At 42.5% G+C, this 13,672-nt stretch overlaps 1 protein-coding gene across 1 annotated transcript in view; it reads left to right on the top strand.

Moving 5' to 3' along the window:
- LOC115202825 (low-density lipoprotein receptor-related protein 4-like) overlaps positions 1 to 13,672 on the top strand; it is a 233,810-nt gene that overhangs the window by 174,981 nt on the left and 45,157 nt on the right. Inside the window, 2 exon segments of the mRNA XM_029766876.1 lie at positions 39 to 195; positions 10,004 to 10,221. Coding sequence (XP_029622736.1) covers positions 39 to 195; positions 10,004 to 10,221 — 375 coding nt within the window.

Below are 13,672 nucleotides of genomic sequence, written 5' to 3'. Positions count from 1 at the left end.
TGGTCCCTAATGAACATGACCCTGCTCTCTCCCACTAGGTGGTCTGGCTATAGACTGGATCCATGACAAGCTATACTGGACTGACTCAGGGACGTCCCGTATTGAGGTGGCCAATCTGGATGGAACCCACCGCAAGGTCCTCCTATGGCAGAGCATGGAGAAACCCAGAGCCATCGCACTGCACCCTATAGAGGGGTAAGGAGGATCTCTCTCTTTCTCCTCTCTATCCCTACCTGCTAACCAGCACGCATTTTGTGTACCATAAACGCAATTTCAAGTCAAAGTACGCTGGTACAACAAATACCCCTAAAATACACCAAAATAGACTTCTAGTGGGCACATTGTGGTTTTTGACTCAACCTTCTGAAGTTGGGGCAGAACCAATCATAGGACTCGGACTGTAGCTCTCCACTCCTGCCTTCCCCGCCCCCCGTAGTTGTAGTACTATTTTCCTCCTTGCAGCTGGATGGCAGCTCTCCACTTCGTCTGTTGAGACCACTGATGTGTGAGGAAAAAGGGTAGGGAAAATGGAGAACAGACAGTTTTCCAAATATATTTTCCAAAATGTTATGTATTAGTCAAGCACATAACCAATATTATTCCTTAGACAGCTTCTTAGCTAAGGCGTCATTACAAAACGTAGTTAGCTACAAATTAAGATGAAGACGGTTTACATTTCCACGAGTGTTTCCACATTAAGACACCTATGAATTAGAATGATCATTACCCCTAAATTTAACGTACATTTTTTTGTGTCATTGCGACCACCTCAATCTAATTTAGTACTACACACTAGAGTACTGTGTTGGCTACATTGTTTGAAATCATTTAAGACTAGGTTTCAGGAAATGGCAGTTACAGGTAAAAAAAAGAAACAAAATGCTCCAATTTTCTTCTCCAACTTCACAAATTCCAGACCTCTCTCCTACTCAACCTTAGGCCTACATCAGCACCACCTAGTCAGAAATGCAAAGTGGCAATATATAACTTTTTGGGCGACCGAACCAAATTCACATTGAGCTGTGTGTTATAGATCTATCAATTTACTTGATAGCAAGTCTAAGAAGCGGTAGATCTGTTCTATGGGTGCTATTTCTATGCTTCCCGTTCTTAAGTTTTGTTTTTGCGTAATTATGGAAAATATATTTCACAGAGGTTTAGATGGTACAATGATTCTCTACACTATACTAGCTTATTTTGTCACATAAACTGAAATTAGGCGAACTATTAGAGTTTTAGCAACCAGGATATTTCTGAGTAGTGCACCTTAGAATGTATTTCTAGATTGCTACTGAAGAGCAGCCAATTACCAAGTACCCATAGCAGTCTATAGCATACCATTCCTACTGAGGCAGTCTTCTGCCAACATCGTTATTAGGCTAAAAAAGGTACATGGGGTCCGGGGCTAGGGGTGCGGCGCTAAAGTGAAACTGATAAATATTCTTCAAGGTTGGCAGGTCTGAATTTGTTTCCTTGCTTATGAAACGCTTTGCTTGCTGCAGTAGCAGTCTTGAGTTTTCATGTTGATGGAAAATAAACCAGGGACTTGATCTTGGCATTAGATGCTAGACTCTGGCACTTTGTATCTGGAGCAACTATTTAAAACCTCTTGCGCATATCATCCCCCAGCGAAAACTCCTAGCGACATTAGCATAACGAAATTCAATATATATTTTTTTTCAAATATAGGGCTGTCTCATATCGTTTTATAGATACACCTCTCTTGAATCGACCCTCGTTGTCCGATTTCAAAAAGGTTTTACAGGAAAAGCACAATATTAGATTATGTTAGAGGAGTACATGGTAAAAATTGCATCATATGAATTTTCCAACCAAGCACATGCATCACATATTTTTATTTATTTTATTTTATTTCACCTTTATTTAACCAGGTAGGCAAGTTGAGAACAAGTTCTCATTTACAATTGCGACCTGGCCAAGATAAAGCAAAGCAGTTCGACAACATACAAAAACACAGAGTTACACATGGAGTAAAACAACATACAATCAATGATGCAGTAGAAAAAATAAGACTATATACAATGTGAGCAAATGATGTGAGATAAGGGAGGTAAAGGCAAAAAAATGCCATGGTGGCAAAGTAAATAAAGTATGGCAAGAAAAACACTGGAATGGTAGATTTGTAGTTTGAAGAAAGTTAAAAGTTAAAATATAAATAATATGGTGCAAAGGAGCAAAATAAATAAAATAAATAAATACAGTAGGGGAAGAGGTAGTAGTTTGGGCTAAATTAAAGATGGGCTATGTACAGGTGCAGAGATCTGTGAGCTGCTCTGACAGCTGGTGCTTAAAGCTAGTGAGGGAGATAAGTGTTTCCAGTTTTAGAGATTTTTGTAGTTCGTTCCAGTCATTGGCAGCTGAGAACTGGAAGGAGAGACGACCAAAGGAGGAGTTGGCTTGCTTTAGGGGTGACCAGAGAGATATACCTGCTGGAGCGCGTGCTGCAGGTGGGTGCTGCTATGGTGACCAGTGAGCGGAGATAAGGGGGGACTTTACCTAGCAGGGTCTTGTAGATGACCTGGAGCCAATGTGTTTGGCGACGATTATGAAGTGAAGGCCAGCCAACGAGAGCATACAGGTCGCAGTGGTGGGTTGTATATGGGGCTTTGGTGACAAAACGGATGGCACTGTGATAGACTGCATCCAGCTTGTTGAGTAGGGTATTGGAGGCTATTTTGTAAATGACATCGCCGAAGTCGAGGATTGGTAGGATGGTCAGTTTTACGAGGGTATGTTTGGCAGCATGAGTGAAGGATGCTTTGTTGCGAAATAGGAAGTCAATTCTAGATTTCACTTTGGATTGGAGATGATTGATGTGAGTCTGGAAGGAGAGTTTACAGTCTAACCAGACACCTAGGTATTTGTAGTTGTCCACAAATTCTAAGTTAGAACCGTCCAGAGAAGTTATGCTGGATGGGCGGGCAGGTGCAGGCAGCGATCGGTTGAAGAGCATGCATTTAGTTTTACTTGTGTTTAGGAGCAGTTGGAGACCACGGAAGGAGAGTTGAATGGCATTGAAGCTCGTCTGGAGGGTTGTTAACACAGTGTCCAAAGAAGGGCCAGAAGTATACAGAATGGTGTCGTCTGCGTAGAGGTGGATCAGAGATTCACCAGCAGCAAGAGCGATATCATTTATGTATACAGAGAAAAGAGTTGGCCCAAGAATTGAACCATGTGGTACCCCCATAGAGACTGCCAGAGGTCCAGACAGTAGGCCCTCCGATTTGACACACTGAACTCTGTCAGAGAAGTAGTTGGTGAACCAGGCGACGCAATCGTTTGAGAAACCAAGGCTACTAAGTCTGCCGATGAGGATGTGGTGATTAACAGAGTCAAAAGCTTTGGCCAGGTCAATGAATACGGCAGCACAGTATTGTTTCCTATCGATGGCGGTTACGATGTCGTTTAGGACCTTGAGCGTGGCTGAGGTGCACCCATGACCAGCTCTGAAACCAGATTGCATAGCGGAGAGGGTGCGGTGGGATTCGAAATAATAATAAATAATAATATAACCAAAAAACAGCTAAATGCAGCACTAACCTTTTACAAACTTCATCAGATGACACACCTAGGACATCATGTTACACACAGCATGTAATCTTTTGTTCAATAAAGGTCATATTTCTATATAAAAACAGCATTTTACATCGGCACCTGACGTTGACTAACTATTTTCCCATAAAATGCGTCCCGGGAAACAGTGCTACAATTTTATGAATTACTATTCGAAAACGATTTTTTTTTTTATATTGTCAATCTAAGATTTATAGATGAATATCTCTTGAAAACACCTGTCATAACAGATTTTAAATTAACTTTACAGGGTAATCACACTTTGAGATCAAAGGGGATGCGATACCCAGAAAATGAGCTCGAAAGCCTAGCTCGGCGCCATCTTTGAACAATTGCAAATCACATCTGATATTGTATAATATCGCCAATAATCCCTCACCTTTAGTTGTCTTCATCAGAAAGCACTTCCACGGATCCCTTGTCCACGACAAATGTATTTTCGGTCGAAAAAGTCCATGCTTTATGTTCCATTAGCTTGCTGTTGTTAGCGCGTCCTAAGGCTGTAATCAAATGTTGATCCGTGGGCGGCAGCTGGCTAACGCAAAATGACTGTTTACTATCAGTTAGGTTCGTTCAAACATGTCAAACGTTGTATAAAATAATCGTCAGGGCCTGTTTCAACAAGAGAGCCAATCAGATTCGAGTGGGACGATTTCATTGTGTTTCAAAAGGTTTCCAAAGGTGGGGGCAGACACGGCCACCGACGTCACAATGCTGATGGCCCTACTACAGTGACCAATTGCCACATCGTCTCTTTCACTGAATTTCGACTGTAGAACCCTCAAAACACTTTGTAAAGACTGGGGACATCTAGTGGAAGCACTGGAAAGTGCTCAATTATCATTTTTTCACGTTGTGAATTATAGGTAAGGCTGTGAAGTCGAGTCCACAATTCAGATTCCCACTTCCTGGTTCAATCGGTCTCGGGGTTTTGACTGCCATACGAGTTCTGTTATACACACAGACACCATTCAAACAGTTTTAGAAAATTTAGGGTGTTTTCTATCCATATAAAATAAGTATATGCATGTCCTAGCTTCTGAGTTTGATTAGTAGGCCGTTGAAAATGGGAACTATTTTTTTTCAAAATGCGCTGTGGCGCCCCCTATCCTAGGGTAACGTCAAGAGGTTAAAAGAAGGTGGAGCAGATTTCACTTTTATCTCAGCCTTAAAGTACCACAAGTGGAAATTAACTTTATTTTCAACAGAAAGCGCTTACCCATGATGTTTCACAACGATTGAAGTCAATAAGTCATTGTTTTAGTCAAAGTATGATATTGTGGAGGATGCCGTGTGTTTCCCTGATTATATGATGTGCTAATACACCTGCAAACTGCTTCTTCTTCTAGTCGAACTGAGCCAAACAGCTTTTTGCTGTAGCCTGCACTTGAGCCATGGAGCAAATGAAAATCGGCGGTGCAAAGTTTTTGTACAACAACTTTTTTTAAACGAAAATTAACAATCCACTTATTTTGTCAATTTTTCAAATATTTCTTTGCTAGTCTGTATATATACAGTACCAGTCAAAAGGTTGGACACACCTACTCATTCCAGGGTTTTTCTTTATTTTTTGTATTTTCTACATTGTAGAACAATAGTGAAGACATCAAAACTATGAAATAACACATATGGAATCATGTAATAACCAAAAAAGTGTTAAACGGGGCCCCCGAGTGGCGCAGCGGTCTAAGGCACTGCATCTCAGTGCTAGAGGTGTCACTACAGACACCCTGGTTCGAATCCAGGCTGTATTACAACCAGCCGTGATTGGGAGTCCCATAGGGTGGCGCACAATTGGCCTAGGGCGTCCGGGTTTGGCCGGTGTAGGCCGTCATTGTAAATAAGAATTTGTTCTTAACTGACTTGCCTAGTTAAATAAAGGGTAAATATATATATTTTTTAAATCTAAATATATTTTAGATTTGAAATTCTTCAAAGTAGCCACCCTTTGCCTTGATGACAGCTTTGCACACTCTTGGCATTCTCTCAACCCGCATCATGAACTTTGAAAGTTTCTTCAAGTGCAGTCGCAAAAACCATGAAGCGCTATGATTAAACTGGCTCTCCATGGAGGACAGCCACAGGAAAGGAAGACCCAGAGTTACCTCTGCTGCAGAGGATATGTTCATTAGAGCTACCTGCACCTCAGATTGCAGCCCAAATGAATGCTTCACAGAGTTCAAGTAACAGACACATCTCAACATCAACTGTTCAGAGGAGACTGCGTGAATCAGGCCTTCATGGTTGAATTGCTGCAAAGAAACCACTACTAAAGGACAACATTAATAAGAAGAGACTTGCTTGGGCCAAGAAACACGAGCAATGGACATTAGACTGGTGGAAATCTGTCCTTTGGTCTGATGAGTCCAAATTTGAGATTTTTGGTTCCACAAAGTCTTTGTGAGATGCAGAGTAAGTGAACGGATGATATCTGCATGTGTGGTTCCCACCGTGAAGCATGGAGGAGGAGATGTGAAGTTGTGGGGGTGCTTTGCTGGTGACACTGTCTATGATTTATTTAGAATTCAAGGCACACTTAACCAGCATGGCTACCACAGCATTCTACAGCGATACACCATCCCATCTAGTTTGCGCTTAGTGGGACTGTCATTTGTTTTTCAACAGGACAATGACCCAACACACCTCCAGGCAGTGTAAGGGCTCTTTGACCAAGAAGGAGAGCTGCATCAGATGACCTGGCCTCCACAATCACCCGACCTCAACCAAATTGAGATGGTTTGGGATGAGTTGGACCACAGAGTAAAGGAAAAGCAGCCAACAAGTGCTCAGCATGTATTTTTGTTTTATTCTATAAACTACCGACAACATTGATCCCAAATTTTATTTAGAGCATTTATTTGCTGTAAATGACAACTTGTCAATATAACAAAAAATATACATTGTTGTCAGACCTTGAATAATGCAAAGAAAATAAGTTCATATTCATTTATAACGCACCCCCAGATCATCACCGATCCTCCACCAAATTTCACAGTGGGTGCGAGACCTGGAGAGGCCTACAAGCCACAGTGTCTCGCACCAATTGTGAAATTTGGTGGAGGATGGGTGATGATCTGGGGGTGCTTCAGCAAGGCTGGAATCGGGCAGATTTGTCTTTGTGAAGGACGCATGAATCAAGCCACGTACAAGGTTGTCCTGGAGGAAAACTTGCTTCCTTCTGCTGTGACAATGTTCCCCAACTCTGAGGATTGTTTTTTTTTTTGCCACACAACCAGGTCAATCAAGGTGTGGATGGAAGACCACCAGATCAAGACCCTGTCATGGCCAGCCCAATCTCCAGACCTGAACCCCATTGAAAACCTCTGGAATGTGATCAAGATGAAGATGGATGGTCACAAGCCATCAAACAAAGCTGAGCTGCTTGAATATTTGCGCCAGGAGTGGTATAAAGTCACCCAACATCAATGTGAAAGACTGGTGGAGAGCATGCCAAGACGCATGAAAGCTGTGGTTGAAAATCACGGTTATTCCACTTGATATTTATTTCTGAACTCTTCCTAAGTTAAAACATTTGTATTATTTTCTTTGCATTATTCGAGGTCTGACCAGACTGCATCTTTTTTGTTATTTTGACCAGTTGTCATTTTCTGCAAATAAATGCCCAAATATTTTTTCTTTGGGAGAAAGGTTGTCAGTAGTTCATTTTACCCCATCACATACCTATAAATAGTAAAAACCAGAGAAACGGATCATTTTGCAGTGGTCTCTTAATTTTTTTCAGAGCTGTATATGACCATTTTATAAATGGTATAATTGCGTCATATTATTGCGTTTTGCAATCCTGCTCCCACCGTCGACCCAAGATGAATTGTTTTGACCACTAAAGTCTAGCTTCACTACACGCTGCACTGCTTTGATTGGTGCAGCTAAGCCACAAATTTCTGTCCTATAATGAACAGGCACCCGCGAAGGAAAATTCAAGGAACTTATCTAATTTGTTGTGCGGTTGTTACATTTGTATTGGTGTTTCGTGTCCGATACAACGTGCATCATGAGCAAAGTCATTATAGCCTATCATTTAACTTCCCATGTGAGAACCATGAGCACAGGCTGACTTGGCTTTGCTGTACCGCAGCCAAAGCCTGCATACCAAAGTTTACACTGTGTCTATTACAATGTAGAAAAACGCTTGTCTCTTGTAGAAGATGCCAAAACTTGAGATAACAATAGATGGCGAGGTGAAAGATACTGGTTTCCATTTGTGGTGAGTTTGCTCTCAATGCTTATGACAAATCCAGCTCCAGAACTAGCCTAGCCATCTGACTAATCTTTTGAATACGGTGTAGTAAAAACAAACATAAGGCTAGCAAAATAGTTAGCTTCACTGACAGCTGTCAGTTCCCTATTTATTGATGTTTCTCCACTCCACATGGAAATCACCACTATGTTTTTCCCCTCCCCAATTTGGGAATATATATTTATAAGTAGCCTGTGTCATTTTCAGAGGTAGAACCTAAACAAGCAATTATGTCAAAATAAGGCCGCAGGGTTCTCTGGTAATTGTATACAGTGAGGGAAAAAAGTATTTGATCCCCTGCTGATTTTGTACGTTTGCCCACTGACAAAGAAATGATCAGTCTATAATTTTATTGGTAGGTTTATTTGAACAGTGAGAGACAGAATAACAACAAAAATATCCAGAAAAGCGCATGTCAAAAATGTTATAAAATGATTTGCATTTTAATGAGGGAGATAAGTATTTGACCCCTCTGCAAAACATGACTTAGTACTTGGTGGCAAAACCCTTGTTGGCAATCATAGAGGTCAGACGTTTCTTGTAGTTGGCCACCAGGTTTGCACACATCTCAGGAGGGATTTTGTCCCACTCCTCTTTGCAGATCTTCTCCAAGTCATTAAGGTTTCGAGGCTGACATTTGGCATCTCGAACCTTCAGCTCCCTCCACAGATTTTCTATGGGATTTAGGTCTGAGACTGGCTAGGCCACTCCAGGACCTTAATGTGCTTCTTCTTGAGCCACTCCTTTGTTGCCTTGGCCGTGTGTTTTGGGTCATTGTCATGCTGGAATCATCCCTTTGATGCGGTGAAGTTGTCCTGTCCCCTTAGCAGAAAAACACCCCCAAAGCATAATGTTTCCACCTCCATGTTTGATGGTGGGGATGGTTTTCTTGGGGTCATAGGCAGCATTCCTCCTCCTCCAAACACGGCGAGTGGAGTTGATGCCAAAGAGCTCCATTTTGGTCTCATCTGACCACAACACTTTCACCCAGTTGTCCTCTGAATCATTCAGATGTTCATTGGCAAACTTCAGACGTGCATGTATATGTGCTTTCTTGAGCGCTGCAGGATTTCAGTCCTTCACGGCGTAGTGTGTTACCAATTGTTTTCTTGGTGACTATGGTCCCAGCTGCCTTGAAATCATTGACAAGATCCTCCCGTGTAGTTCTGGGCTGATTCCTCACCGTTCTCATGATCATTGCAACTCCACGAGGTGAGATCTTGCATGGAGCCCCTGGCCGAGGGATATTGAGAGTTCTTTTGTGTTTCTTCCATTTGCGAATAATCGCACCAACTGTTGTCACCTTCTCACCAAGCTGCTTGGCGATGGTCTTGTAGGCCATTCCAGCCTTGTGTAGGTCTACAATCTTGTCCCTGACATCCTTGGAGAGCTCTTTGGTCTTGGCCATAGTGGAGAGTTTGGAATCTGATTGATTGATTGCTTCTGTAGACAGGTGTCTTTTTATACAGGTAACAAGCTGGGATTAGGAGCACTCCCTTTAAGAGTGTGCTCCTAATCTCAGCTCGTTTCCTGTATAAAAGACACCTGGGAGCCAGAAATCTTTCTGATTGAGAGGGGGTCAAATACTTATTTCCCTCATTAAAATGCAAATCAATTTACAACATTTTTGACATGCGTTTTTCTGGATTTTTTGTTGTTGTTATTCTGTCTCTCACTGTTCAAATAGACCTACCATTAAAATGATAGACTGATCATTTCTTTGTCAGTGGGCAAACGTACAAAATCAGCAGGGGATCAAATACTTTTCCCCCTCATTGTATGGTAATTCAGAGGATGATTGGTAAATTGGATATGAATGCTGACATCAAACAGCTGACATCAGTGGCATCTGATAACACAACTATGAATCACCTAGGTTCAAATAGTATTTATTTTCTTTTAAATACTTTGAACATCGTTTGATGAGCCTGCATGGAGTGCCAGATGGGCGGGGTTTGCACTTATGGGACTACTGCATTGGTTCCATTGCGCCAGGAAAACGTGATATAGGCAGCAAAATTATTTGAAAGAAAATAAGTCCTATTTGATCCCAGGTCTGAATGGTGCTTGTTCTATGATATGTGACCTATCTTTTTGTTGGACAATGACAACCTAACCCTAAGTTTCCATTACTTTTTCCACCCCCCACAGCAAGATCTACTGGACGGACTGGGGTAACACTCCTCGTATCGAGTATGCCAACATGGACGGCTCCAACCGCTGCATCATCGCCGACACACACTTGTTCTGGCCCAACGGGCTGACCATCGACTACGCCGGGCACCGCATGTACTGGGTGGACGCCAAGCATCACGTCATCGAAAGAGCTGACCTGGATGGACGGAACCGTAAAGCCGTCATCAGCCAAGGTAAGGACACCAGGGAACCAAACACAGACACACACACAGACCATGTTTGAAATTGTTATTGCCAAATTAATGTTTGGCCAGAAAATAAGATAGCTAAGTGAGACAACAACACTTCACAATTGTATCAAGTACATTTTCCCTCAACAAAGTATTTATCAGCAAAGTCAGTGCTAGTAGGAAAAGATAAATGCCTTTTTTGTTTAATTTCTTTGCAGGGGTGGGGGGGTGTTGGGTAGGGTTGTAAAGAGGTAGGGTTTAGACATTTTCAGAAGATGGGTAAGGACTCCACTAGTGATATGACATTTTCGGCCGATAAGATATCTGATATTTTCCTTGCCCAAAACAATTATACCGATAACAAACATTTTTGCGGCCTTTTAAAGGTTACACACACCACATTGACCAAAAAGATTTTTTTTTGGCATTTATGTATGTCCCCATTACCAGTAAAATATAATCAAAACCTATTTCTTTCACTTACTTGCTGTGCTGTTTCGTTGTTCATTTGTTCAGTTGTTTCATTCTCAACCAAGATTTCATCATACATGTCAAGCAGTGAAGTTTCAGCTCTGTCTGTCCATGGCCTCTCTTCCTCGGTGCGCACTGTCACTTTGTCCATTTCCATCTTGTCCAGCTGTGTGTGTAACATTTCACGTAAATCCTGTTTCTTGTCTGCATCGAAGTAGCGGTCCTTGTACAAAGCATCGAGCATGGTGGCGACACAGTAAAGAGAGAATGCCACCGAATCACGAGTTCACAGCCTGTGTCGGCAGTTTTGTTGAGCAGGCGTTTCAATGCCATGACAGAGGGTATCACATCTGCTGCAGGCACCGTTGATGAGCTTATTTCTCTAGTCAGTTGTTCGAATGGAGTAAGCTAGTGTGTTCATGTTTCCAAGTTTCAAACATGTTCTCAAATGCCATTGAAATGGCAGTAGCGGTATGACAACCAGCAAATTCATGAGCATGCAATACGACTTTCCTCAGTAGGAAATCCTCGACGAACCACTGTGCTGTCAGACTTATCAGGCTCATGGGGCTGATATCGCTGGTTCAAATGTCAGTCGTGAAGCTAATAGCAATGATGCTATTACTGTGTAACTCCAGTAGGGCAACATCTGAAAAATAGCGCACTTGTGTAGTGTGTACCAGTGCTCGACCAGTCAGCGAAAGACAGAGAATGGTTGATTGTCAAGAGCAATGAATTCCATTATCTTGGCGTTAATGGATTTTGCCTTTGAGTTGTCTTGCTGAAATGTTCCTACTCTTTTAAATGACTGCTCGACTGTTTGATCCACACAGTAGACATTGTGGGCTAGGTTAGGAATGCTGTGTTGCACGTGTAGTGTAAAATATTACATGGCGTCATTATGTCATGTACCTACGTTATATAGGTATGCACGTCAGCTTTGACATCGGTTTTTCACGTCGGCGTTAAAACTACACATCGGGCCGATACCGATGCTGGCATTTTTAGCTAATATCGTCCGATTCTGATATGTTCCTCCTTTAAAAGTTGAGAGCTTACGCCGCGGTACTTACAGGTACCCAGCATCACGGCTTCATTGCTCCAGACCACCGCAGGGGGGAGTTAGAGCACTCATTATATATTTGTGTCCCAAGGTTTTTATATGACCAATCATATCGAGTGGTTCCAATGGCAAATTTGACGTTATGGCACCCGTCGCTGGTGACTTTCTTCAGCAAAGATGTCTGACAAAAACATTACGGTGGAACAAATGTAAGTAATTATAACATCATAACGAGTCAAGCAGAAATGTACAATTGAGAGGAATATGTTAGGTAATGTAGAGACAAACGATTGTGCATATTTTTTTGTGCATATTTTTTGGTGATTAATTAAATGTTACAAAAATCGCTATTTAGCAACAAAAAAAATTCAGTCATATCCAATACCAGGTGTATCAAACTCCATTCTTTGAATGATGCTGTGTCTGCATGTATTTATTACAATTATACACTTCAACAGTGTTTACCGCTCCTGGGACATCAATGATTACACATTGTAACTGTGCAATAGACTAGAAACATGATTTAAGTAAAAGGCTGATTTGTGATTCATATATACAGAAATACCAGTACACTACACTTCCTATGCATATCTAACACCCTTCATCTGCATTAATCTAAGGAGGTTCTCCCAGCCATGTGGACGATTGCAAACAGGGCAGAAACGTTTTTCACCAGAGCGGTTTGGAGCATGTTACTATTTGCCTGTGAATAACCAGACCTTCATACAAACTCCCTATGCTGAACTCTTGAAGCACAACCGAAGGTGCAGCCATAATCCTGCCATAATCCTTCTTATTGGGGTCCTGTTGTTTTTGTTTAGGTGGGGGGGGACTGTCTCGTCCTGACCATAGAAAGAAGTTATTTTCTATGGTAGAGTAGGTCAGGGCGTGACAGGTTTTTTTTCTTCTATGTTTTCTATTTCAATGTTGTCAGGTTCTAGTTTTGTATTTCTATGTTGAGGTTTTGTTTGGGATGATCTCCAATTAGAGGCAGCTGGTCCTCGTTTTCTCTAATTGGAGATCATACTTAAGTAGGGTTTTTTTTCCACCTGGGTTTGTGGGAGATTATCTTTGAGTCAGTGCATGTTTCACATCTGCGTCACGGTTTGTTGTTTTTGTCATTCAGTTTATTTACATTTACATTTACGTCATTTAGCAGACGCTCTTATCCAGAGCGACTTACAAATTGATGCATTCACCTTATGATATCCAGTGGAACAACCACTTTACAATAGTACATCTATATCTTTTTGGGGGTGGGGGGGTAGAAGGATTACTTTATCCTATCCCAGGTATTCCTTAAAGAGGTGGGGTTTCAGGTGTCTCCGGAAGGTGGTGATTGACTCCGCTGTCCTGGCGTCGTGAGGGAGCTTATTCCACCATTGGGGTGCCAGAGCAGCGAACAGTTTTGACTGGGCTGAGCGGGAACTGTGCTTCCGCATAGGTAGGGAGGCGAGCAGGCCAGAGGTAGATGAACGCAGTGCCCTTGTTTGGGTGTAGGGACTGATCAGAGCCTGAAGGTACGGAGGTGCCGTTCCCCTCACAGCTCCGTAGGCAAGCACCATGGTCTTGTAGCAGATGCGAGCTTCAACTGGAAGCCAGTGGAGTGTGCGGAGGAGCGGGGTGACGTGCGAGAACTTGGGAAGGTTGAACACCAGACGGGCTGCGGCATTCTGGATGAGTTGTAAGGGTTTAATGGCACAGGCAGGGAGCCCCGCCAGCAGTGAGTTGCAGTAATCCAGACGGGAGATGACAAGTGCCTGGATTAGGACCTGCGCCGCTTCCTGTGTAAGGCAGGGTCGTACTCTGCGAATGTTGTAGAGCATGAACCTACAGGATCGGGTCACCGCCTTGATGTTAGCTGAGAACGACAGGGTGTTGTCCAGAGTCACGCCAAGGCTCTTAGCACTCTGGGAGGAG

Source organism: Salmo trutta, chromosome 12, assembly GCF_901001165.1.
Source record: "Salmo trutta chromosome 12, fSalTru1.1, whole genome shotgun sequence".
Taxonomy (NCBI): Eukaryota; Metazoa; Chordata; class Actinopteri; order Salmoniformes; family Salmonidae; genus Salmo; species Salmo trutta.
The sequence above is the reverse complement of the archived record's forward strand: the minus strand, read 5'-3'. Positions and strand labels throughout refer to the sequence as shown.